The sequence below is a fragment of the Ictalurus furcatus genome, chromosome 29 (assembly GCF_023375685.1).
Source record: "Ictalurus furcatus strain D&B chromosome 29, Billie_1.0, whole genome shotgun sequence".
NCBI lineage: Eukaryota > Metazoa > Chordata > Actinopteri > Siluriformes > Ictaluridae > Ictalurus > Ictalurus furcatus.
Window position 1 is genome coordinate 6,551,224 of NC_071283.1, and position 26,440 is coordinate 6,577,663.

Here is a 26,440-nt window from a genome sequence, read left to right on the forward strand (position 1 = left end):
TCTATGGCACGGTGCGCTGGCACTGGGGGAACTGTTGGCAGAAGCCCCAGACCTCTGCATCCATCCCCGGCCATAGCAGTCTTTTAGCTTTTCTAGGGTGTTTCGTGTTCCCAAGTGGCCCCCGAGCGGATGGGTGTGGGCCAGGTGCATCAGCATCTGTGTCTTGGTCTTGGGGACTACCAGGAGGTCCACGATCTCCCCTCGGCGGCTGGCTCCTCATATAGGAGACCACCCTTAATGAGGAAGTAGGAGGAAGGGAGCCTCTGGTTCGGGCTCTGGTCAGCCCCTTCTGTCTTCCGCTCCTGGGCCCAGCAGTGTTTCAGGCAGTTATCCTCCTTCTGCTCCCACCCAAAGTCCCCTTGCCGGTTCACCTGTTGGAATACAGACGAGATCAGGTTAATGTGTATGTGCGACTTACATTCTACGGTGGCACCCCCCTCATCTTGTGCCAAGTAGGCCTGCCGGACTCATATCTCTTTCATGCGTTGAGGCGTCCTGCTGGACTTTGGATCTGGTCTATATGTGTCTATATGTATATCTGGAAATATGTGCCATTGGTAGATTATTTTCCTTACAGTGGAGTGATGCATTTCAAATAATTTTGGGATCTTTTTCAAATATTTATGAAATCCCTTGCCAGACTCATAGGCCTCCACAACCTTTTTTCTGAAGGCCTTAAGGAATTTATATGCATGATGACACCACACACCTCAATATCAAAGGGAACACCAGACACTAGATATGAAAGACACTATAAAACAGGTTCCACCTGCACTCTCTAAGCAGGTTCTAATCACTGGCACCCAATCTTGAACACCTGATTCTAATTTAATGGATTTGAAGGTGTGATTAAATGTAGGGGTGTACTTACTTTTTCCATGTGACCAATCTGTTGTTTTGTTTTTTTTTTGTTAATTTATACCAGGAAAATGACTAAAAAATGTCAATTTTATGTGTCGTTTGATAGTTTATTAATAGGCACTGTTTCAAAGAGGATAAAGCTTGCTTTTCCAAATATGTAAAAAAAAAAAAAAAAATTTAAAAAAACAATTTCCATAGGGTGTACTTATTTTTTCAAATGACTGTATATTTAGGGGCTGTTTAAACAACAACTTTTCCAACTAAGAACGGAAAACTTTTTATGTGGTTTGGCTGTTCGTTTACACGACAACAGCGTTTTTGGGGCCTGAAAATGCAAACTTTTGAAAACGATGCCATTGTTGTCTCCGTGTAAACATACAAAAACGAGAATCTGTGAAAATGATGACATCATGCGCGCGAGTACTTCAAAACAACACATGAGACATTCAAAACTACAGGACTGTTTGTGCTGCTCAAGATTTTGAGTTTATTGACGCTTCTCCAGCAAAGTGTAGATTTACTGCATCGCTACTATGTCCAGTGGAGATGCATTTGTTATATACGCCAAATTATTAACCCACATCTATGTCGACTAAGGGTATTCAAAATCTTATAATTACGAATCTTAAAATAATTGGTGAGTCGTATTTCACCAAGAGTTTTTATACCAAGTACCTCCCGCCGAAGATTGCTCGACCAGCGGGGTGTCTTTGCATCGCCATACCAGGCGGAAGACGCAGGAGTAGGCACAGGAGTAGCTCAGAGCTAGTGTTCAGATCTGGTTAAGGAAATCTCCACATTATGATGTATATCATCTGCTTCAACTTGCCGATCTCACAAACCGCCATCTTTCATTTATCACGCTAAATGACCTGAACCTGCGACTGTGACATACTCATGTAGACACAGCGGCATCAGGCACCAGTACATTAATAATAATGCTAACGCTACAAGGTTGGGTGTAATTCAAACTTCTTTATTAAATAATTCCTCACCAATCATAATCAAGAGTAGCGACTGTTCAGTCTGCAAACATACAGTACGCTGCTGCTCTCCTTCACTCTCTTCACTAACTCTAATAGACAGTGCATTCACTTCATTTAAACTCACGGTTGCTAGATATCACTAGAAAAGTCAAGTCCAGTTTCCATGTTTTGATTTATTCCCCCCAAAAACACAAAATTATCAGCAGACATGGCAACACTGTACTGGGGGAACCCATCTAAAACTGATAAACAAATAAACAAAAAACTAATAAAATGTAAAGACAGAAAATGTGCTTCATTGTAAATAAATTAGTTAATATAAAAAAAGATATTATAATACATTCATAAGATATAAATAAAATGAAATAATGTTTAATTACTATGGGTTGCACTTAATATCAATTTAACATTAAGCTTAGTAGGCTGTTTCGTTAGAAGGCTATTAGCCTTCTTTTTCCTAATATGGATCATGCTTGTTAAGTCTACTTTTAATTAGGACTCTTTATTGTTTAAAAATAAATATTTTATGCTTGTTTATTTATCAATTATCCAACAGTATTTCTCATTGCTGTTATTTTAATTGAGTTAACAGTGACCATGAGCAGAGAGAGCTTACATTTAACTATTTATGATCGACCTCTTGATTAAAGCTTAATCAAAAAAAAAGAGTGGTATCTGGATCGGTTTCGGTCGATCAAGATGACAAGAAATCGGTATCGGCTGTAAAGATCCTGATCAGAGCATCAGTTATGAACACAGTTAAACTAAAATGCTTTTCATCTGGCGGGTAAATGAACTCACCTGATCGAATACTATTTGAAATTATTCTAATAGGCCTGTATACACAATATACGCAGAGCAGTTCAAGAATTGGCTTCAGCCCAGAACCGTGACAGTGGAAAATGGCTAATAGTGTAGCTTTAAATATATTTAAGAGGAGCAGACTTCAAAGACTGAACATTGAGGGGTTTTTTTGTATTTGTTTACAAGGTGGAACAGGTTGTTCCAACAGTTGTTGTTTTTTGCATACAGCCTGTAAAATTAACTGAAAATATAAAATTTTGTTTATTAGAAGGTAAATTAATTTGTCATGGCTCACACCGTGGTCCTAAATTCTGTCCTAATTGACAAGCTCAAGTTTTCTCATGCCTACTTGTGCCTTATATTGTGGCACATTAACGTTGCCATCTCTAAAAAAAAAAATAATAATAATAAAAATTTTTTTACAGGAGTAATCTGATTGTGTTTCCTGGTCCCAGTCAAGATCCTGGCAGCAGAGTTTTGTACATATTGGAGCTTATTGATTGTGGATTTAGAAACTCTGGCTAAAACAGAGTTACAGCAATCTATCTGAGTGACAACGAATGAGTTTATCAGCTTTTCAGCTACTGAGAAATTTAGCATAGGGCGCAGTCACTATATTACTGAGGTGAAAAAAGGATGCTTTAACAGTGCTCTGAACAAAAGAATCAAATGTAAGGCTGGTATCAAAAATTACTCCAAGGTTCCTCATCTTACTTTGGGTCTGTAGAACAGAGCCATCAACAAATAAAGACAGTAGAGCAGCTATGAGAATTTGCTGACAGGAACCTATAAGCATAACATTAGTTTTTCCCGTTATTCAAGCACAGAAAATTATTATTCATCCATGTTTTTATCTCAGAAATACAATCAGAAAGAAAACAAACATCAAGGTTTTCACCAGATTTTGAGTGAATGTAGATTTGGGTATCATCACCATAAAAGTGATAATGGAGGCCGAGTGATCGCAGCAGATGCCCAAGTGGAGATGAATAAATATTGAAAAGTAAAAGGCCTAAAACTGATCCCTGAGGAACACCATTGAGCACAGAGCTAGTGTCAGACCTGTAACCACCCATAAAAATAAACTGGGAATGGTTGGTAAAATAAGATTGAAACCAGTTTAAAACTGTCCCCGACACTCCAAAAACACTTTTAAGGCAGGTAAGTAAAAGATCATGATCAACAGTATCAAAGGCGGCTCTAAGGTCAAGAAGAATAAGAATGGAAGTAGCTCCGGAATCAGAGGCTATCAACAAGTCATTGGTAACTTTGACCAATGCCGTTTCTGTACTGTGAAATTTACGAAAACCTGACTGAAGGGTTTCAAAGAGGTTATTCATTTTAAGATGATTACGCCATTGAGAGGCAACCACACACTCAAGTATTTTTGCCAAAAACTGAGGATTTGAGATGGGACAAAAATTGTTAAAATCATCCACGGGAACATTTTCCTTCTTTGGTACAGGTGTAACAGCAGCAGTCTTCAGTACTGCTGGAACAACCCCAGTCTCCAATGATTCATTTATAATACAGAGGATAGTAGGGCACCAAAAATCGAAGCATGATTTTTTAGGCTTGTGGGAATTGGATCAAGCAGGCAAGTGGTTGATTTCATGCTGGATACCTCCCTTGTGAGAGCCTCAGAATCAAGCGGTGAGAAATGAGTGAAAGAAACACCAGTGAACCCAGATGGATGAAGGAGTGAAATGGCAGAGTCAGGTGTAACAGAAATTTGTTTGCGAAAATTATTAATCTTACAATTAAAAAACTGAAGTAAAGAATTACATAGCTGTTGAGAAACAGGCAAGGTGGTAACAGTATTAACTTTAAGCAATCTATTTATGGTTTGGAACAAGTGTCTGGGATTTATTTGATTGGTTACAATAGCCTGAGAGAAATAAGATGATCTTTCAGTTTCAATTAATGCTTGGTAATCACCCAGAAGATCCTTCCACGCTTGATAGACATTCAAGCCAGTAAGGTGCCATTTACGCTCCTTTTCCAACAAGCAGCCTTTCTAGTGCGCAGATTGTCGTTATACCAGGGAGCAGAGCGGGCGAATGTAACCTTACGTGACCTTAGGGGAGCAAAAGAGTCTAGATTAGTAGCAAGAGTAGAATTTAACTGCAGAACTTTCTCCCCCAGCGATGAGGGATGCAGATCGCTTAAGGTGGAAACAACAGAATTGGAGAAAACTGTCTGATCAATACACTTCCACTTCCGGAAGGTTACTGTTCAGCTGGTAGGCTCACTTGGATGATACAGTTCCAGGTTAAAGAAAACAGCTGAATGATCTGACAGTCCAAAGTCAACAGATGAAAACTGCGATACAAACGAGCCGTATGCAGTCACAAGATCCAGGGTGTGGACTTTGATATGAGTCGGGTCAGTTACAAACTGTGTGAAGTTAAAACAATCAAGTAGCAACAGAAATTCCTTAACCATCACTAAGTCACATGAATGTTAAAGTCTCCCACAATTAGAATTCTGTCAAACTTCATTCTCAACATTGACAGGAATGGTCTGTTAACACCAGTGCCCTTGTGAAAAAAGCACAGCAACAACTGTACTTTTTGAGGTCATTAAGGAGAGTCAATCTGTCCCAGGAACTGCTGCTGTCTTTTTACAAGTGTTCTGTGGAGAGTATCATTACCCACAACATCCTGCAATATGGCTGATAAAAAGGCTCTGGAGAGAGTTAGGAAGTCAGCACAGAACATTATAAGGACAAAGCTTCCCTCATTGACTGATATATACAGAGCCAGATGCCTTTGTTATGCAGCATGCATAATCCAGGACTTTTCTCAATCAGGAAACAGTCTGATCACACTGCTGACTTCTGGGAGGTGGTTGATTCAAGCCCGCACCTCTAGACTTATGATCAGATTTTATCCAAGTGCCATAAAATAATTAACTCATAATTTAAGGGACTGTGTAATACATTATACATTGTACTATTTAAACATTGGACTGCGCAATACATATTAGATATGGGATTGTGCATATACTTCTACTGCTTATTTATTTATCTATTCTTGCAGCTATGTCGAGCTTGCTTGTTGTGTGTTACTTTATTCAGTGTTTTGTATTATTATACATTATACATTATGCTTATTGTGTGGTACTTTTACCACAAGAAGTTGCATTTGAATTTCATTGAACAGCTGTGCAATGACAATAAAGGCATTCATTCATTCATTCACTTACGGTATTTCCTATGCTATTTCCATCTCCTTTGGCTCAGTGAGTGCACAATTGTGTGGTATTTCACACATTTAGCCTACTGCAGTGCTCATGCATTGACAATAGTATGACACATTTTAGGGGTGGTCAAATTCATAATGACATTCTCTTTTCAGATAGACTGAGCAATGCAAACTATTTTTCCACTATTAAAACTTAGTAGTATGTGAAAATTTCAAGACCCCCCTCACCCCCTACCCCCCGCCACACGCATACACACACACATCTTGTTTTGGTATCCTTTGCATGTAATTCGCACCCTGAGGAAAAGCATGTCAAAAAGAATTGCCGCAGACAGAGACCTTACTTAGGTGTGCAATTGTGAACATAATTTGTCTAACATTTGCTTCATGTTAATATTTTTACCTATTTTTACCTTTTGACATTGTGTCTGACATTTTGAAATTTTAACAGTCAAAAACCGGTATTTACTGGCTAACGGAAACTCGGACCACCCTAAATAAAAATAATTGATTTACAGCACTGGTTGTGTGAGAAAGCCTTTGGCACAGCCTCTGTCTTAATTTAGCCGATAGTGTACCCAATTTTTGCTAATCTCCTCTTTGACCTGAATAGTGACAACTCTTTTACTGACCATCTGTCTCTTCCTATTATTTCATATTTCTTTCCTTCTTACAGGGACCAGCTGGCAGGCCTGGTGATAGAGGCTCCAAAGGAGAGCGGGTTAGATCTTGTGTTCTGTGTTCCTTTTGTCTTGATTAAGCAGAAAGTATGCTTCACTTTTTACACGTACGCTAGGAACAGTGTACAGTACGCATAGCGCAAATTTCATCATCAGCAGAGTACGAGCCTGCTGTATGCATGCCACTTGATTTTTCTAACCATGCGTACTTTGTCGCACATGCGCATTTAATTATTTTGCCCTATTTAGTTGTTCCATAAGGTGCCTACAGTGACCCAGGGCAGTTGATTCTCAAGGTAGTTGAAGAAAAAACTGAATAAACAGAAGAGACCGAAACGAGTGCAGGTTAGAAAGTATCCGCATTTATATAATTCTAGCCTTAAAGAGTATAAGGATTTGAATATGGGTGCTAATCGTGACTAGAGATTGCCCAAGCATTGTTCTTCGTGTTGTTGTGAGTCTGAAAAGTCTGAACTTTTTCGTTGTCATCCTTCACACTAAAAGACCTGTTTCACTGCTCTGTACTGACTCTTGTAGGCCAGGAGGGGTAGTGCAAGTTGTTGTAATGCACGTGTCAATCGCCTGTGTACGCGTACATGTCAAATGGAGTATACTTTGAAAGGCTATGCTTATGACTGTGCACGTACGCGTAAAATAATGAAGTATACCAGAGTTCAAAATAAACATCAGCTAGTACTAATGCATGCACTCCCTTTAAAATAAAAAGGGATTTTCCCTAGAAAATCCTCTGCTTTGCATAGATTAGAGGTATTAGAGCTTTTATAAACAATTGCATAAGTATGTATTGTGTATGACTCTCCTTATGCTTGCTTAGCAGGCTTGCCATTATTCTCACAACTCTGTATATTAATAATATAGTATATGGTAAGCAAATTGCACTACCAGATAATGGGATATACTGTAAATCAGGGGTGCTCATTATGTTGACTGCGATCAACCAGTCAATCACAAGACAACCACTTGTGACTGGTTGATACATCACGGAATAATAACATCTTGACAGCTAATCTCGAATAAATACTATTACAAAATTCTGTCAGAGAACAATTGACAAAAGTCTGTCAGAGTGAGTAAAAATATAGGTAACTGTCAAAGAATTTTTGTTAGGTTAAGACTAGGACATACAGGACACAATGCTACTTTATTCACCATGAAAACGACAGTGTGAGATTTGTAATCGCAAGGAAACTGTTGAAAATGTGCTGATAGGTTGTAGGAAGTTCACTGTAGAAAGAGAAAGACTAGACAGGGTGAAAGAGATGGGAAGGGACTGGATTTAAAAGGTCTATTAGAGACAGGAGACAAACAAGTACAGGTTCAAAAGGCTTTATTTAAACACTTATACAATACAGATTTAATCACCAGAATATGATTCCTTATAAAGTCAATATAAATATAACTTCCTTATAAAGTCCTGATGTTACACATTCCGGTACAGTAGGTGGCAGCAACCACCTCTATATTGGTTTTTACTCCGCCAGTAAACCGAAGAAGAAACGAGATACTGACCAACCAACCACTTGTGTTAGAGTGGAGTGAACAAACTGGGTGCGTCAACATTTTAATATGTAGTGATTCTGTATCTGCCCTTTCAAGCGTAAAGCCAGGCACAGCTAGAAGCCACCATGATCTGCTTTGTGAGATCTTGTTTACTTATTCAAGATTAATCAGACAAGGGAAAAATATCACATTCATGTGGGTCCAAGCACACTCAGGTATTCAGGGAAATGAGAATGCAGATAAATTGGCAAAAGAAGCAGTCAAAAAAGGAAATGTTGAAATCACCATTAAGTTATCAAAATCAGAAGGGAAAAGCATAGTGTGGAGGAATGTAAATCAACAATGGTAACAACAGTGGGATAATGAAATTAAAGGGAGACATTTACACTCAATACAAAGCAGAGTAGGTATTTTAAGAGATAAGGGAATTAAATGTAAAGAACCAAGTTATAATATGTAGTTTGAGAATGGGGCATAGCAACCTTAACAGCAACCTTAACAGCAAACTTTATGTAATAGGAAAACATCCAACGGGACTATATGATTAATGCCATGAGGATGAGACAGTTGAGGATATTTTTGTCTTGTGAAAAATTCAGTCATGAAAGACAAGAATTGAGGACTCAGTTACGTGAAATAGGGAGGGTACAGCGCAATATTAAAGGCGTATTAGAATAGTTAGCAATAGAGGAAATGTTTGTTTCCTTTTTTCAAGAAAGACTGGACTGGAAAGCCGATTCTAAAATAAATCGACTTTAATACAGGACAGAAGGTGGCAGTAATGCAACAATTTGGATGCCAGCTGTCATAAGCCTTGAAGAAGAAGAAGCCCGACCACTTGGCGGAGCTTGCACTTTTATTTCCTATCTATAGCCCTAATGATTTATAAAAGATATTTCCAACTCACTGCAATCATGTGCTTGTGATCATATTCTTGTGAGACTATATAGTTACTATGACCACCAATAGCAGGTACAGCAGATGCGCCCAAGCTAACAATTTCTGGTTCTAAGAACATACAGTTTTAAGGTTTGTTTCTGGTTAGCCAGGAATCTTTTCTTTAGAGAAATAGAACTTTTGCTTTTAGGTTTGTAGAACATTCCATTAACATTCCCCTAATATTCTCTTAATGTTCCCCTAATGAACGTATTAAAAATATTAAAGAGACTCAATTTTCATCATTTATTTTTAATATTTATACATTCATGCCTCATTAATCATAAATAAAACAAATCAGTCTATATAAATAAATAATCAGCACACAATCCATGTTTTTGTTGAACCATTGTTTACATAAAATAACAAGGCATGAATCTTGGGACATTCAAAATAGTAATTATCATTAAAAAAACATGAAAACCTTTTCTTAGATAAAAATTTGCAAGAACATTGTATCATTAAAAAATAAATTATAACTATAAATACAGATCAATTTTTCAAATTCTGATCAACTTCTCTGCTTGAAAAATACACCACCACCATCAAATGCAACTTTAACAGAAATTTAAACAAAAGTGAATGTAAATTACGTGTCAATTAGATTAAACAATCAGAATTAGATGAACAATTAAATAAAATAAAAAAAAACTTTACTATATAGGCCTTTAATATAATGATGTTTACTCACAGCTGTGTCTTGTGGTCTGATGTTACACACACACACACACATATATATATATATATATATATATATATATATATATATATATATATATATATATATATATATATATATATGCGCATTATATCCTACAAGATGAAGGGGAAGCAGTGTGTGCTCTATTACGGCCATCTATTTGCAGCAAAAGTGCAAGCGCCAACTAGCTTAGCTTAGTTTATGGTTTTAGCGTGTTAACTGCAAAATAATAATAATGAAATTCTCACTTTTTGTTGTAATCAAGCAAAATCTTGGTGTAGCTCCTATCTCAGTAAGTGAGCGGTGTTCAGTATATGTTCATTGATGACTGGGAGCCGGACCTCAGCTCTTTGGTGCTGCTCGTTCCCAAGCGCTGAAACAGGGACAAGTTGGAGACTTCACCCAAGATAGGAGCTACACTGGGATTTTGCTCGATTGCAGCAAAAAGTGAGTGTTTCATTATTATTTCTTTTATTTCTTTTATTTATTTATTTATTTATTTATTTGTACATTTTGCTTTGAACCAGCTAAGATTGTGAGCTGAGCTAAATTAAGCAGTCTACTGCTGCAATGGCGCTGCTTTTGTTAGTGAGCTCGGGTGTCTACAGATTATGTACACTGTATTGTCTTCACTACCATAGGCCAGTTTCACTCTTCTAGGTTTGTCGTTTCCGGGAATGACTGCCGCCGTGTAATCTGACTTCCAGTAATAGCGATGGCTGAGTCCAGAAACAAATCTTTCTGTAGTGTGCCTCAATGCAGTAATTCAAAACAAAAACAACCATATTTAAGCTGTCATGACTGTCCATCAAAGGAAGAAGTGTGTCTGTGCAATAAGGAGAGAAGAAGGGTCAGTGTTCATGATTCGCAGAGGCAACATGTTTGTGTGTAGTCAGCATTTCATTGCTGCCAACTACATTCAAGGAAGTTCTTGTCTGAAGGCTGGTGCTGTTCCAAGTCGTTTTCAATGGAACAATTTTTATGTACCACTTCAGAAGCAGTCTGCATTTGAGAGATAAAGTGCTCGACTAGGAATAAATATGTACACCCCAAAGGCCAAGGACTGTCTTTGGATGTCTCAACTCGTTTGGAAGCTATCATCAAGGAGCATGACTATGCAAGCTGGGCTTCTTTTTGGTAAGAAACCACTACCACTGGCAAACTCTGTAGTTTTAAAAAAAAATGAGCTTCACTGATTAACGTTGGTGCTTTGCTACGCTCCATTCAAGTCTGCCACTTATACAATAGCTTTATTTAAAATAGTAATTGACAGTGTATGTGTGGCATGATCAAACATTATAGGTTTTACTTGTCAGCCTATTTACTTCAGTAAACTTTGCAACTGTGAACTAATGTGTGAAACCTAACAAATTAGCCAGCTAGCTAGCTACCCCTCTGGCCTCACTCCTGCTTGGATCTGCCAGTGCTTGAAGGAAATACCAATTCTCTAAATTGACCATTACTGAACGTTCTGTATAGGTTCTCCTTAGGTTGTTACAAACAAACCTCCCAGCAACGTTCTGGGAAGATTAGTTTTTGGTTACAAAAATAAAACCTGATAATAACCATTAGAGAACATTCTGTCTAGGTTCTCTTTAGGTTGTTCCAAAAAAAAAAAAACCTCCCTGCAACGTTAGTGTTTGGTTACAAAAAAAGAACCTACAGAGAATGTTCCTAGAATGTTGTTATAAAAAAAAAATAACCAAACCAAATGGTTCATATGCTAATGTTAGGGGAACGTTCTGTGTTTGCTGGGGCAGCAGTTAAAGCATATTAAAAATTCAAAATGCCGGGCGAAAAAGAAGTGGGTAGGGCACCAAAAAAAAAAAACCCTCAAAAACATACAATTTTCACTCAGAATGGGAAAAGAGTTTTTTCTTTGCAATGAGGAATTCAAAATGTTTGTTTAATTTGGCAAAAACAAATAAAACCGATATGAAGCAAATATTAAAATAATTTCTCAAACTCCAAATTTAGTGTACATGCATAGTTTACATGATGGAGCTGACCATAATAATAATATGAAAACGTAGATCTCTTGTCATAGAAGTGAGAGCACTCCTGCTGTAAATCCTCAAATGGTCACACCAAGACACAATAGCTACAGTGATTTTTAATGAATTCCGTACATATAATGTAATGAATCAACACTCGAAATAAACTTAAAAAATCTCAAAAACAAACACTAGCCCATTTTTTTGTACTGTATTAGTTGCATTGTGCCAGTGATTAAATGTTTCAGGGTGATCCTGGGATCCCCGGAGAGAGAGGTGTTCAGGGAGAGAGGGGACGACCTGGAGAAAAAGGGCTTTCTGGGACACAAGGCCTGCCTGGTGAGAAAGGACATCCCGGTCCACCTGGTCCCGTAGGATCACTGCTGGTATGTATTTTTTATGTACAGTGCATCCAGAAAGTATTCACAGCACTTCACTTTTTCCACATTTTGTTATGTTACAGCCTTATTCCAAAATGGATTAAATTCATTATTTTCCTCAAAATTCTACAAATAATACCCCATAATGACAACGTGAAAGAAGTTTGTTTGAAATCTTTGCAAATTTATTAAAAATAAAAAACAAAAAGCACATGTACATAAGTATTCACAGCCTTTGCTCAATACTTTGTTGAAGCACCTTTGGAACCAATTACAGCCTCAAGTCTTTTTGAGTATGATGCTAAAACACCTATTTTTGGGCAGTTTCTCCCATTCTTCTTTGCAGGACCTCTCAAGCTCCATCAGGTTGGATGGAGAGCGTTGGTGCACAGCCATTTTCAGCTCTCTCCAGAGATGTTCAATCGGGTTCAAGTCTGGGCCACTCAAGGACATTCACAGAGTTGTTCTGTAGCCACTCCTTTGTTATTCTTCACTGTCTGCTTAGGGTCGTTGTCCTGTTGGAAGATGAACCTTCGCTCCACTCTGAGGTCCAGAGCGCTCTGGAGCAGGTTTTCATCAAGGATGTCTCTGTATATTGCTGCATTCATGTTTCCCTCGATCCTGACTAGTCTCCCAGTTCCTGCCACTGAAAAACATCCCCATGCTTTACTGTAGGGATGGTATTGGCCAGGTGATGAGTGGTGCCTGGTTTCTTCCAGACATGACGCTTGCCATTCAGGTCAAAGCGTTCAATCTTTGTTTCATCAGACCAGAGAATTTTGTTTCTCATGGTCTGAGAGTCCTTCCGGTGCCTTTTGACAAACTTCAGATGGGCTGTCATGTGCCTTTTACTGATGAGTGGCTTCCGTCTGGCCACTCTATCATACAGGCCTGATTGGTGGAGTGCTGCAGAGATGGTTGTTCTTCTGGAAGGTTCTCCTCTCGCCACAGAGACATGCTGGAGCTCTGTCAGAGTGACCATCGGGTTTTTGGTCACCTCCCTGACTAAGGCCGTTCTCCCCCGATCACTCAGTTTGTCTGGGTGGCCAGCTCTAGGAAGAGTCCTGGTGGTTCCAAACTTCTTCCATTTATGGATGATGGAGGCCACTGTGCTCATTGGGACCTTCAATGCTGCAGAAATGTTTCTGTACCTTTCCCCAGATCTGTCCCTCAATACAATCCTGTCTTGTAGGTCTACAGACAATTCCTTGGACTTCATGGCTTGGTTTGTGCTCTGACATGCATTGTTAACTGTGGGACCTTATATAGACAGGTGTGTGCCTTTCCAAATCATGTCCAATCAACTGAATTTACCACAGGTGGACTCCAATCAAGTTGTAGAAACATCTCAAGGATAATCAGTGGAAACAGGATGCACCTGAGCTCAATTTTGAGTGTCATGGGAAAGGCTGTGAATACTTGTGCTTTTTTTGTTTTTTATTTTTAATAAATTTGCAAAGATTTCAAACAAACTTTTTTCACGTTGTCAATTATGGGGTATTGTTTGTAGAATTTTGAGGAAAATAATTAATTTAATCAATTTTGGAATAAGGCTGTAACTTAACAAAATGTGGAAAAAGTGAAGCACTGTGAATACTTTCCGGATGCACTGTATGTACTTGTTACAATCTAGATAATGAAAAAGCAAACAGATAGTGGATACAGTATCTCACAAAAGTGAATACACCCCTCAAATTTTTGTAAATATTTGATTATACCTTTTCATGTGACAACACTGAAGAAATGACACTTTGCTACAATGTAAAGTAGTGAGTGTACAGCTTGTGTAACAGTGTAAATTTGCTGTTCCCTCAAAATAACTCAACACACAGCCATTAATTTTAAACCGCTGGCAACAAAAGTGAGTACACCCCTGAGTGAAAATGTCCAAATTGGGCCCAATTAGCCATTTTCCCTCCCCAGTGTCATGTGACTTGTTAGTGTTACAAGGTCTCAGGTGTGAATGGGGAGCAGGTGTGTTAAATTTGGTGTCATCGCTCTCCCACTCCCTCATACTGGTCACTGGAAGTTCAACATGGCACCTCATGGCAAAGAACTCTCTGAGGATCTGAAAAAAAGAATTGTTGCTCTACATAAAGATGGCCTAGGCTATAAGAAGATTGCCAAGACCCTGAAACACTGAGCTGCAGCACGGTGGCCAATACCATACATCGGTTTTACAGTACAGGTTCCATTCAGAACAGGCCTCGCCATGGTCGACCAAAGAAGTTGAGTGCATGTGCTCAGCATCATATCCAGAGGTTGTCTTTGGGAAATAGATGTATGAGCGCTGCCAGCATTGCTGCGCAGGTTGAAGGGGGGTGGTCAGCCTGTCAGTGCTCAGACCATATGCCGCACACTGCATCAAATTGGTCTGCATGGCTGTCGTCCCCGAAGGAAGCCTCTTCTAAAGATGATGCACAAGAAAGCCAGCAAACAGTTTGCTGAAGACAAGCAGACTAAGGACATGGATTACTGGAACCATGTCCTGTGGTCTGATGAGAGCAAGATAAACTTATTTGGTTCAGATGGTGTCAAGCGTGTGTGGCGGCAACCAGGTGAGGAGTACAAAGACAAGTGTGTCTTGCCTACAGTCAAGCATGGTGGTGGGAGTGTCATGGTCTGGGGCTGCATGAGTGCTGCCGGCACTGGGGAGCTACAGTTCATTGAGGGAACCATGAATGCCAACATGTACTGTGACATACTGAAGCAGAGCATGATCCCCTCCCTTTGGAGACTGGGCCACAGGGCAGTATTCCAGCACGATAATGACCCCAAACACACCTCCAAGATGACCACTGCCTTGCTAAAGGAGCTGAGGGTGATGGTGATGGACTAAACCCTATTGAGCATTTGTGGGGCATCCTCAAACGGCAGGTGGAGGAGCACAAGGCCTTTAACATCCACCAGCTCCGTGATGTCATCATGGAGGAGTGGAAGAGGACTCCAGTGGAAACCTATGAAGCTCTGGTGAACTCCATGCCCAAGAGAGTTAAGGCAGTGCTGGAAAGTAATGGTGGCCACACAAAATAGTGAAACTTTGGGCCCAATTTGGACATTTTCACTTAGGGGTGTACTCACTTTTGTTGCCAGCGGTTTAGACATTAATGGCTGTGTGTTGAGTAATTTTGAGGGGACATCAAATTTACACTGTTACACAAGCTGTACACTCACTACTTTACATTGTAGCAAAGTGTCATTTCTTCAGTGTTGTCACATGAAAAGATATAATCAAATATTTACAAAAATGTGAGGGGTGTACTCACTTTTGTGAGATACTGTATATATGTGTGTGTATGTATATGTGTGTGTACGTACGTATGTATGTATTGAGAGAGAGACAGACACACACCAGTCATAACATTAATTAATACCACTGACAGGTGAACTGAATAACATTGATTATCTCGTTACACTGGCATTTGCCAATGCACAGGATATATTAGGCAGCAAGTGAACAGTCAGTTCTTAACATTGAAGAACATTGAAGCAGGAAAATGGGGTAAGGATCTTAGTAATAATAATAATAATTCCTTAGATTTATATAGTGCTTTTCTAGGCATTCAAATCACTTTACATTGTATGGGGGGGAAGGAGAGGAGGGTCATGTAACCAGTTGAAGGATGGAGATTATTAGGGGGCCATGATAGATAAGGGCCAATGGGGGGAATTTCGCCAGGACACCGGGGTTAAACCCCTACTCTTTATGAGAAGTGTCTTGAGATTTTTTATGACCACAGAGAGTCAGCACTTTTTTCTTACTTGTTCAATGAAGCATAAACAATTATTGCACATACAAAGTCCTTAAGACACTGTCCAAGTCCAAGTCAAGTCTCCAGTCACTGAAGTCCAAGTCAAGTCTCAAGTCTCTGAAATCCAAGTCAAGTCTCAAGTCCCTGAGGTCCAAGGCCAAGTCAAGTCTCAAGTCCCTGAGGTCCAAGTCAAGTCTCAAGTTCCTGATGTCACGTCCAAGCCTGCTGATCCAGTTGACCAAGTTCCGCTAATATCTAAGCCTAACAACCAAGTTCTGCTCACGCCCAAGTCTACTGACATGGCCGACCACATTCTGCTCACACCCAAGTTTACTGATACGGCCAACCAAGTTCTGCTCCTGCCTGAGTCTACTGATATGGCCGACCAAGTTCTGCTCACACCTGAGTCTACTGATACGGCTGACCAAGTTCTGCTCACGCCCAAGTCTAATGACATGGCCGACCACGTTCAGCCCACGCCCAAGACTACCGACACGACCACCCGAGTTCTGCCAAAGCCCGAGTCTGCTGACACGTACAGCCAAGTTCTGCCAAAGCCCGAGTCTGCTGACACGCACAGCCAAGTTCTGCCAAAGCCCGAGTCTGCTGACATGCACAGCCAAGTTCTGCTCACGCCCGAGTCTGCTGACACGCACAGCCAAGTTCTGCTCATGCCCGAGTCTGCTGACACGCATAGCCAAGTTCTGCTCACGCCAGTGTCTGTTGACACGGACAACCAAGCTCTGCTCACATCCCAGTCTGCTGACATGACCAGCCAAGTTCAGCTTGCAGGCTCTGCTAAGTACGTCGCTGTGCCTTCCTGCTCAGCCGAGGACGTCGCTCTGCCTTCCGGCTCTGCTGAGTACAGCGCTCTGTTTCCCTGTTCAGCTGAGGACGTCGCTCTGCTTTCCTGCTCTGCCGAGGACGTCGCTCTGCCTTCATGCTCCGCCGAGGACTTCGCTCAGCCTGCCTGCCCTGCTGTGGATGTCGCTCCGCTTTCATGCTCCGCCAAGGACTTCGCTCAGCCTGTCTGCCCGACTGTGGTCGTCGCTCTGCCTTCGTGCTCCGCCAAGGACTTCACTCAGCCTGCCTGCTTGGTTGTGGTCGTCGCTCTGCCTACCTGTTCAGCCGGGGACGTCACTCCGCTTTCATGCTCTGACGAGGACGTCGCCCTGCTTCCCTGCTCTACTGAGTACAGCGCTCTGTTTTCCTGTTCAGTCGAGGACGTCGCTCTGCTTTCCTGCTCCGCCGAGGACGTCGCTCTGCCTTCATGCTCCGCCGAGGACTTCACTCAGCCTGTCTGCCCGGCTGTGGTCGTCACTCTGCCTTCATGCTCCGCCGAGAACTTCGCTCAGCCTGCCTGCCCGGCTGTGGTTATCGCTCCACTTTCATGCTCCGCTGAGGACTTCGCTGAGCCTGTCTGCCCGGCTGCGGTCGTTACTCTGCCTCCCTGTTCAGCCAGGGACGTCGCTCCGCTTCCCTGCGCCGCCAAGAACACCGTGCGGTTTCCTGGCTCTGCTTGGGACATTCAGCCCAGGGGGCCGGGGCCGCCAATGAAATGGGATGACTCATGGCACTCCGGGAGGAGTGCCTTTGTGTGGGGGGGGTTCTGTCATGATTTCCCCTTGAAGCAGCATGCTCTAAGCGCGAATGCGCGAACACCTGCTTTTCCATTGTTGACAGTAGTGACATCTGGACACGTGTGTTTTGTTTATGTTTCTGTCATGTCTCCTCCCTGTTCTGTCATTGGCTGGGATTTCACGTGTGTCTGCATTGCCCTCAGCTGCTAGCAGTTTAGACGCTGATCATGTCCACATATATACCGCACGCCTCCCAGCACACGGCACGGAAGATTATCGTAGAGTTAGATTAGTTCGTTTAGTAGTTATAGTCACGTTCCATGTTTAGAGTTAGTTCACTCTGGATAATCCGCTCCCGGTTCCTTGTCATAGTTCATGTTTCTCGTTTTTGTTTATCGACCTTGTTTTCTGTGACCACGACCTTGATTCATGTTTAACCCTGTGTATGCCTGTTTGCCGATCGCCTGACTTTCGCCTGTTGTGGATTACGTTTATGGATCACGTTTTGGATTTGTCTGCCTGTCTCTCCTTTAAAATAAACACTGTTCATACTGCACTTGCATCCGTCCTATCTCCACTCCGTCACGATACGTGACAGACACGAACAGTTTACAGTTGGTAGGCAATTAAGGTTACACTTACAATAAGTTAGGACACTAAAGAGACCTTTCTACTGACTCTGGGGAAAAAAAAGCAGAAGAAAGATGCCTAGGGTGTCTGCTCACCTGTGTGAACATGCCATAGGCCTGCTGCAGGTATTTATGAATAAAATAATTCTGTTTTTATAATTATATACATTTAAAATGTCCTGTTCTTGTTTTTTTCCTGCAGAATGATTTCAACACCATGAAGGAAATTAAAATGTTCATCCAGAATGAAGTATTGCGCGTGTTTGAAGGTACATATAAGGAGTCTCACTGTCTCGCTGGTGTGTGTTGGAATGAGTGTTTTAAATAATAAAACAGGAAAGCCCTGAGTATTTTAAGTAATAAGGGGAAAATGTGCATGTCTCTTACATTTTTTGTACCAGTACTATATGTATGTTCCTGGTACCTTGTGAATTATGATTTTTGTAGAAAGGTTAACGAGTTACACCATGCTGGAAAAGGTGCCAGCACCAATATTGGCTGCACATGGTCGCCAAGGCCCCCCAGGGCCCCGTGGAAATGATGGGTCCCCAGGTCTTCCTGGAGAGCCAGGACCTCCAGGCCCTCAAGGTAGGAGCAAAAAACAAGAGATTGAAAATGCCTATAGCTGTCAGCTTTCCTGTTAGCTAATGTTAAGACATTACATAGACCACATAGATACAGTGCCCTCCACTAATATTGGCACTCAAGGTAAATATGAGCAAAGAAGGATGTGAAAAATTGTTTTTATTGTTTAGTATTTTGACCAAAAAATTCACAGCTCTCATGGATATCAAACAATACAAAGTTTTAACAAAAACTTTGTTAAATATAGGTGTGCAACAATTATTGGGACCCCTATGATTTCACATGAGAAGAATATATTTGAAGTATATTCCCATTGATATTTAAAAAAAATTTAGTAGACCTGGGTGACTAGGAACAGGAAATTGTTCACAGGAAGGTAAAATTCTCTTAGTTACTCATAACAATGTGTAATACCGAATATAGCTTTGATGTGTTGTAAATGGGCTATAAAAAACAGTGGATATAAGAAGGCAAAAGCATTGAAAATGCCTATGTCCACAGTCAGGGAAATAATTACGAAGTTCCAGTTAACTGGGAATGTTATGAATCAATCTGGAGTTGGACGCGTGTCTATATTGTCTCAACGCGTTGTGAAGAGAATGATTCTAATAGCCAAAAAAAAGTCTCCAAGGATCACAGCTGGAGAATTAATTGCGTCTTGGGGTCAGAAAGTCTCCAAAACTACAATCCAAAGCCACCTACATCACCACAAGTTGTTTGGAAGGGTTTGGAAGAAAAAAATTCTCTACTCTCATCCAAAAACAAACTGGCATACACCAGACACTCCTGGAACTTCAAATGGGATCAGGTTCTATGGTCAGATGAAACCAAAATAGAGCTTTTTGGCAATAAAAGACAATAAAGATGGTTTTGGTAGACACAGACAGGTAGCCATTTGGAGAAGTACTTCATGCCCACAGTTAGATATGGTGGTGGCTGTTTAATGTTTTGGGGCTGTTTTTCTGCCTGAGGACCTGGACATTTTGTTATGATACATGGCACCATGGACTCTATCAAATATCAACAGATATTAAATGAAAACCTGACTGCCTCTATCAGAAAACTTAAAATGGGCCATGGTTGGATCTTCCAGCAGGACACTGATCCAAAACATACATCAAAATCAACACAAAAATGGTTTACTGACCACAAAATCAAGGTCTTGCCATGGCCATCCCAGTCCCCTGACTTGAAATACATAGAAAGCCTGTGGGGTGAACTGAAGAAGGGAGTCCATCAGCATGGACCTCGAAATTTGAAGGATCTGGAAATTTATTGGAGAAGACTCGGCGCTGTTATCTTGGCAAAGGGAGGTAGCACAAAGTATTGACTAAAAGGGTGCCAATAATTGTTGCACACCTATATTTAACAAAGATTTTTTGGGGGATAAACCTGTGTTGTTTTTGCAATTGTTTGATATCCATGAGAGCAGAGTATTTTTGTAAATTTTTTGTCTTTTTTTTTTGTGAAGACAATTTTTCACAGCCTTCTTTGTTCATATTTACCAAGGGTGCCAATATTAGTGCAGGGAACTGTAGTTTCATACATGCAGCAAAAATATTACATAACCTTCACATGTAGTGAAGGTTAAGCATAGAGTGTAGTATTTTAAAGCCATAGTCTTATAATCCATTGGAATAAAAAAATTATAAATCGAGTGTCCTTTTAGAACAACAAAGATATACATTTTTGCAGTGTTATATTGGATTGTTCTTTGCCATACTGCAGAGGACATTGTGTGTATTGAGTTTCAAAGAGGAAAGCACTCACCAATAAGTATATATACAACCACAGGGAACCATTATATGAGGCTGAAGGTACAGTGCTTTTCTGCCCATGGAATGCCATCTTTCTCAGTGAATGCATTTCAAAGTGCTCCAAGCATAAGCATGTTCTTTGGTGGATGTTTGACACTAGATTAGAGAAGCACATAGAATAGAGGTATGGTATTACTCTTTGAGGTATTTGCCCTCTAGGCCTTTATAAGACTGCATTATGCAATATTACTAGCTGTTGGGATGCTCTGTCGGATTTACACGTCATGGGGAAAATTGCTTGTAATTGAGAGCAGTGTCTACACTTCCTAGACATTTGTTTTGCATCTGCTAAGACTTGAGTGTAGCCAACATCTGCATCTTGTGATAGACCTTATTTTGTAAAGTTCAGGGAAGAATGGGTTAATGTATGCTATTTGTCAATTTTATTAGTTTTTTGTTTGTGTACTTTGCCTGCTCTGTTTACTTCTATATGCTTTGCTTTGCATCTACAACAAAACCTTTATTATGCATGGAAGCAGGGCTCTACAGTCCAACCATTTCAGTCGCATTTGTGACTGAAAAGTACTTTGTGCGACTGTGAAAAAATATGTACGTGCACCGGTGTGAGTGCCCTGTTCGGAGTTGTATAATACAATCAAACTACAACTTCAAAATGCATCTAGCTACACCACGCAACAGTTATTTTCGCATTGCTTTTCATCACCTCAGTCATCCGAACAAGTGTGCAAATACTGCAAAGAAGCCATTATGATGACAAGAGTAACACTGTACATCATCTACTTTTATCAACTTGCTGATCTCACAAACCACCATCTTTTATTGATCACGCAAAATGACCTGAACCTGCGACTGTGACATGCATGTGTAGAGACAGCGGCGTTGGGCACCGTAAATTAATAATCATGCTAATGGTACAAGGTGGGTTTTAGTTCAGACTTGTTTATTAAATAATTCCTCACAAATCATAATCAAGAGTAGCAACTGTTCAGTCTGTAAACATACAGTACACTGCCGCTCTCCCTTCACCAGCTTTAATAGACAGCGCATTCACGTCATTTAAGTTCACGATTGCCAGATATCACTAGCAAAGTAAACCCCAGTTTTCATGTTTTGATTTAATCCCCCCAAAAACGCAATATTATCAGCAGACATTGCAACACTGTACTGGGGGAACCCATCTAAAACTGATAACCAAAAACTAATAAAATGTAAAGACAGAAAATGTGCTTAGCTATAAATAAATCATTTAATATAAAGATAGATATTATAATAAATTCATAAAATATAAATAAAATGAGAAATGAAATAATGTTTAATTACTATGGGTTGCATTTAATATCAATTTGACATTAAGCGTAGTAAGCTATTTCCTATTAGCCGTTTTCATAATATGGATCATGTTGTGTTAGTCTACTTTTAATTAGGTCCCTTTATTGTTTAAGATATTTAAAAAAATTAATATTTGATGCTTGTTTATTTATCCATTAACCAAAGTATTTCTCATTGCTATTATTTTAACTCAATTAACAGTGATAATGAGCAGAGAGCTTACATTTAACTGTTTATGATGGACCTCCTGATTAAAGTTTAACAAAAAAAAGATTGGTATCTGGATCAGTTTCGGTCGATCAAGATGACAAGAAATCAGTATCGGCTGTAAAAATCCTGATCGGAGCATCAGTAATGCATTAAACTAAAGTGCTTTGCATCTGGCAGATAAATGAACTCACCCAATCACATCCCATATGAGATTATTCACATAGGCCTATATACACAATATACACAGAGCGGTTTGAGAATAGGCTTTGGAGAATTTGGAAAATGGCTAATAGTGTAGCTTTAAATATATTTAAGAGGAGCAGACTTCAAAGACTGAACATTGAGGTTTATTGTATTTGTTTACAAGGTGGAACAGGTCAACGGTTGTTGTTTTTTGCATACAGCCTGTAAAATTAACTGAAAATATTAAATTTAGTTTATTAGAAGGTAAATTAATTTTTCATGGCTCAAACCGTGTTCCTAAATTCTGTCGTAATTGACAAGCTCAAGTTTTCTCATGCCTTTGTTAAATTGTGTGTTATATTGTGTCACGTTAACATTACCGTCTCTTTAAAAAAAAAACAAAAAAAAACCTTAACTTCAACTGTGCTCCTAAATTTTTGACTGTGCTCCTAAATTCTTGTAATTAGGAGAACAAGTGCTCCTAAAATAAATTGTTACCGTAGAGCCCTGAATGAGGATATACTGACAAATGAATGAAAAATTTCCCCAAGGAAGTATAATAATATGAATTATTGAAAGTATCACAGCCTTATTCAAATGAGATTATGCCAAATTACTTTCCTTAATTATTATTATGTATGGCATTATGGCAACCATTATAATCTATGGTACTCAATAAAATGCATGCCTCACTAAGTATTTTGTTTAGAGTAAATTATTGTTTTGTGTTTGTGTTTAGGCTATCGAGGACAGAAAGGGGAGCGGGGTCAAATAGGCCTGGGGATCCTAGGTGCACCAGGCCCTGCAGGCCCACCAGGTATGCACTTCCCTACAAGAACAATATTTATTAAGTGATAATGTGACACAGGTAATGTATTATAATAGATTTTTTAGACTTCCTTTGTTGCTGCTAAAGGCTAAGAATGATTCTCTCAATGTCTGTTAAAAAATTAATGTTACATTTGTTGAAATTGTAGTGCATGTTATGGCATATTGTAATTTCCCTAATGAAAAAAAAAAAAGCATTTATCTTTGCAGTGTCACTATAATATTTTACATATTTATTTTACATATATTTTGGACTGGGGTTCTGGGAGGTTCTTGCTTTGCACTTTGCTCTAGAAATTTCTGTAGGCCTTTCTCAGATCCTGAATAGTTGTGCATTAGCTATAGTGTTTCTACAATATAAGTACCTGGTGGATATATACCATATACCAATATATGGCTGCATGCCAGGCCCAACATCAGTGCCTGAGCACACTAATGCACTTGTGGCTGAATGTGCACAAATCCCAACAGCCATGCTCCTCCAAAATCTAGTGGAAAGATTCCCAGAAGAGTGGAGGTTATTATAGGGGGGCTAAATCTGGAATAGGATTTTCAACAACCAAATATGGATGTGATTGGTCAGGTGTTCACATACGTTTGGTCATATAGTGCAAATTGGACTGTGCAGATTGTAAGTCCTTAATGAAGACCTGAAGAAAGCTCATTTAATAAGCCAGAGCGAAGACTAAACTAAAGTGAGCATTAGGTCACTTTCGATATTTAAATAAACTTTTTTCAATCTCTTCAGAAGACTCATAACCAAAATTGCATAACTCACCAATATGAGTTATGCAGTTTTGGTCATGAGTCTTCTGAAAAGATTGAAATATGATGGCCAACACTAAAACGCTCTAGGAATTAGTTGTATAGGAATATTCCAGGCTCAGCAATGTCTGAAAATCTGTCTGGAATGGTCCCACTATCTCAAAGGCACAATTTACAGGTTCTAAACTACCCATAGCATCCAGCAACCAAGAACATCACAACATGCTACCTCCACTATGCTTCATTGTGTGGATGCTGTTCTGATGAGCAGTGTTGGGTTTCTGTCAAATACAGTTTTTCTGTATTTGTCTTCTATAAAGTCGAGCTTTGTGCAGTGTCTGGGCTATGGTTGTCCTCTGTATACCTTCTCCCATCTGAGCTGTGGCTCTTTCTTTCAGAGCTACCCATGGCATCTTGGTTGCCTCTCTTACTAATGTGCTCCTTACCTGGTCACTGACTTTGGTGGCTGGCCTCCTCTAGGCAGTGTTGCAGTTGTGCCATACTGTTTCCAGTTTTAATAATGGGCTCAATGGTGCTCTGTAGGGATGTTCAAAGTTTTTTTTAAAAACATGACTGATACTTTTTCATAGCTTTGTCCCAGACTTATTTTGAAAGCTCTTTGGTCTACTTGTTTAGGTTTTCTAACAAGCGCTGGGGAATTCTAGGAACACACATTGAGATCAGGTGACATTTTAATTGCGCACAGGATTTATTCAGGTTTGAGTTAAGCACGAGTGACGATTTAACACTGGTTTAATACTACATTTAATACCAAAACTGTATATTGGTATTCAGACATTACACATAACTACATATGTATGCGCTATTCAGAAGTTATGCGAGAGTTATGCACACAGGGTTGAGTTTGAGTAAATCCCATTTTTCATGTTATCTCGAGCAGGGAATAGTATTACGTCCAGTGCCACTGTCTGACAGTTTGATATAATCACAATATGTCACACTGGGCGCACGGTGGCGTAGTGGTTAGCATGTTGACATAACCTCACATCTCTAGGGTTGTGGGGTTTGATTCCCGCCACTACCCTGTGTGTGCCTAGCTTGCATGTTCACCCCATGGTACCCCATGATACCTCCGGGTACTCTGATTATGGCCACTTTGGACATGCCAGTGTGTGTACAGTGAGGGAAAAAAGTATTTGATCCCCTGCTGATTTTGTACGTTTGCCCACTGACAAAGAAATGATCATTCTATAATTTTAATGGTAGATTTATTTGAACAGTGAGAGACAGAATAACAACAAAAAAATCCAGAAAAACGCACGTCAAAAATGTTATAAATTGATTTGCATTTTAATGAGGGAAATAAGTATTTGACCCCTCTGCAAAACATGACTTAGTACTTGGTTTAAAAACCCTTGTTGGCAATCACAGAGGTCAGACGTTTCTTGTAGTTGGCCACCAGGTTTGCACACATCTCAGGAGGGATTTTGTCCCACTCCTCTTTGCAGATCTTCTCCAAATCATTAAGGTTTCGAGGCTGACGTTTGGCAACTCGAACCTTCAGCTCTCTCCACAGATTTTCTATGGGATTTAGGTCTGGAGACTGCCTAGGTCACTCCAGGACCTTAATGTGCTTCTTCTTGAGCCACTCCTTTGTTGCCTTGGCCGTGTGTTTTGGGTCATTGTCATGCTGGAATACCCATCCACGACCCATTTTCAATGCCCTGTCTGAGGGAAGGAGGTTTTCACCCAAGATTTGACGGTACATGGCCCCGTCCATCGTCCCTTTGATGCGGTGAAGTTGTCCTGTCCCCTTAGCAGAGAAACACCCCCAAAGCATAATGTTTCCACCTCCATGTTTGACGGTGGGGATGGTGTTCTTGGGGTCATAGGCAGCATTCCTCCTCCTCCAAACACGGCGAGTTGAGTTGATGCCAAAGAGCTCCATTTTGGTCTCATCTGACCACAACACTTTCTCCCAGTTGTCCTCTGAATCATTCAGATGTTCATTGGTAAACTTCAGACGGGCATGTATATGTGCTTTCTTGAGCAGCGGACCTTGCGCGCGCTGCAGGATTTCAGTCCTTCACGGCGTAGTGTGTTACCAATTGTTTTCTTGGTGACTATGGTCCCAGCTGCCTTGAGATCATTGACAAGATCCTCCCGTGTAGTTCTGGGCTGATTCCTCACTGTTCTCATGATCAATGCAACTCCACGAGGTGAGATCTTGCATGGAGCCCCAGGCCGAGGGAGATTAACAGTTCTTTTGTGCTTCTTCCATTTGCGAATAATCGCACCAACTGTTGTCCCCTTCTCACCAAGCTGCTTGGCAATGGTCTTGTAGCCCATTCCAGACTTGTGTAGGTCTACAATCTTGTCCCTGACATCCTTGGAGAGCTCTTTGGTCTTGGCCATGGTGGAGAGTTTGGAATCTGATTGATTGATTGCTTCTGTGGACAGGTGTCTTTTATACAGGTAACAAACTGATATTAGGAGCACTCCCTTTAAGAGTGTGCTCCTAATCTCAGCTCGTTACCTGTATAAAAGACACCTGGGAGCCAGAAATCTTTCTGATTGAGAGGGGGTCAAATACTTTTTTTCCCTCATTAAAATGCAAATTAATTTATAAAATTTTTGACATGCGTTTTTCTGGATTTTTTTGTTGTTATTCTGTCTCTCACTGTTCAAATACAACTACCATTAAAATTATAGACTGATCATTTCTTTGTCAGTGGGCAAACGTACAAAATCAGCAGGGGATCAAATACTTTT

General features: G+C 40.2%; 2 protein-coding genes across 7 annotated transcripts in view; one reads left to right on the forward strand and one right to left on the reverse strand.

The window, feature by feature from the left end:
* LOC128604273 (collagen alpha-1(XIX) chain-like) overlaps positions 1–26,440 on the forward strand; it is a 250,103-nt gene that overhangs the window by 221,798 nt on the left and 1,865 nt on the right. For 4 of the 6 annotated variants that reach the window (XM_053619275.1, XM_053619277.1, XM_053619278.1 and 1 more), the window contains 5 exons: positions 6,534–6,578; positions 11,937–12,074; positions 18,232–18,298; positions 18,477–18,617; positions 22,854–22,931. In XM_053619275.1, the coding sequence (XP_053475250.1) occupies positions 6,534–6,578; positions 11,937–12,074; positions 18,232–18,298; positions 18,477–18,617; positions 22,854–22,931 (469 nt within the window). Of the gene's footprint in view, positions 1–6,533; positions 6,579–10,689; positions 10,832–11,936; positions 12,075–18,231; positions 18,299–18,476; positions 18,618–22,853; positions 22,932–26,440 lie in introns of those variants that run through there. The other 2 variants (XM_053619280.1, XR_008385160.1) reach the window with 2 other exon arrangements.
* Positions 1–26,440, reverse strand: part of LOC128604275 (collagen alpha-1(IX) chain-like) — an 87,525-nt gene that overhangs the window by 41,118 nt on the left and 19,967 nt on the right. The gene's annotated exons all lie outside the window — the stretch shown is intronic.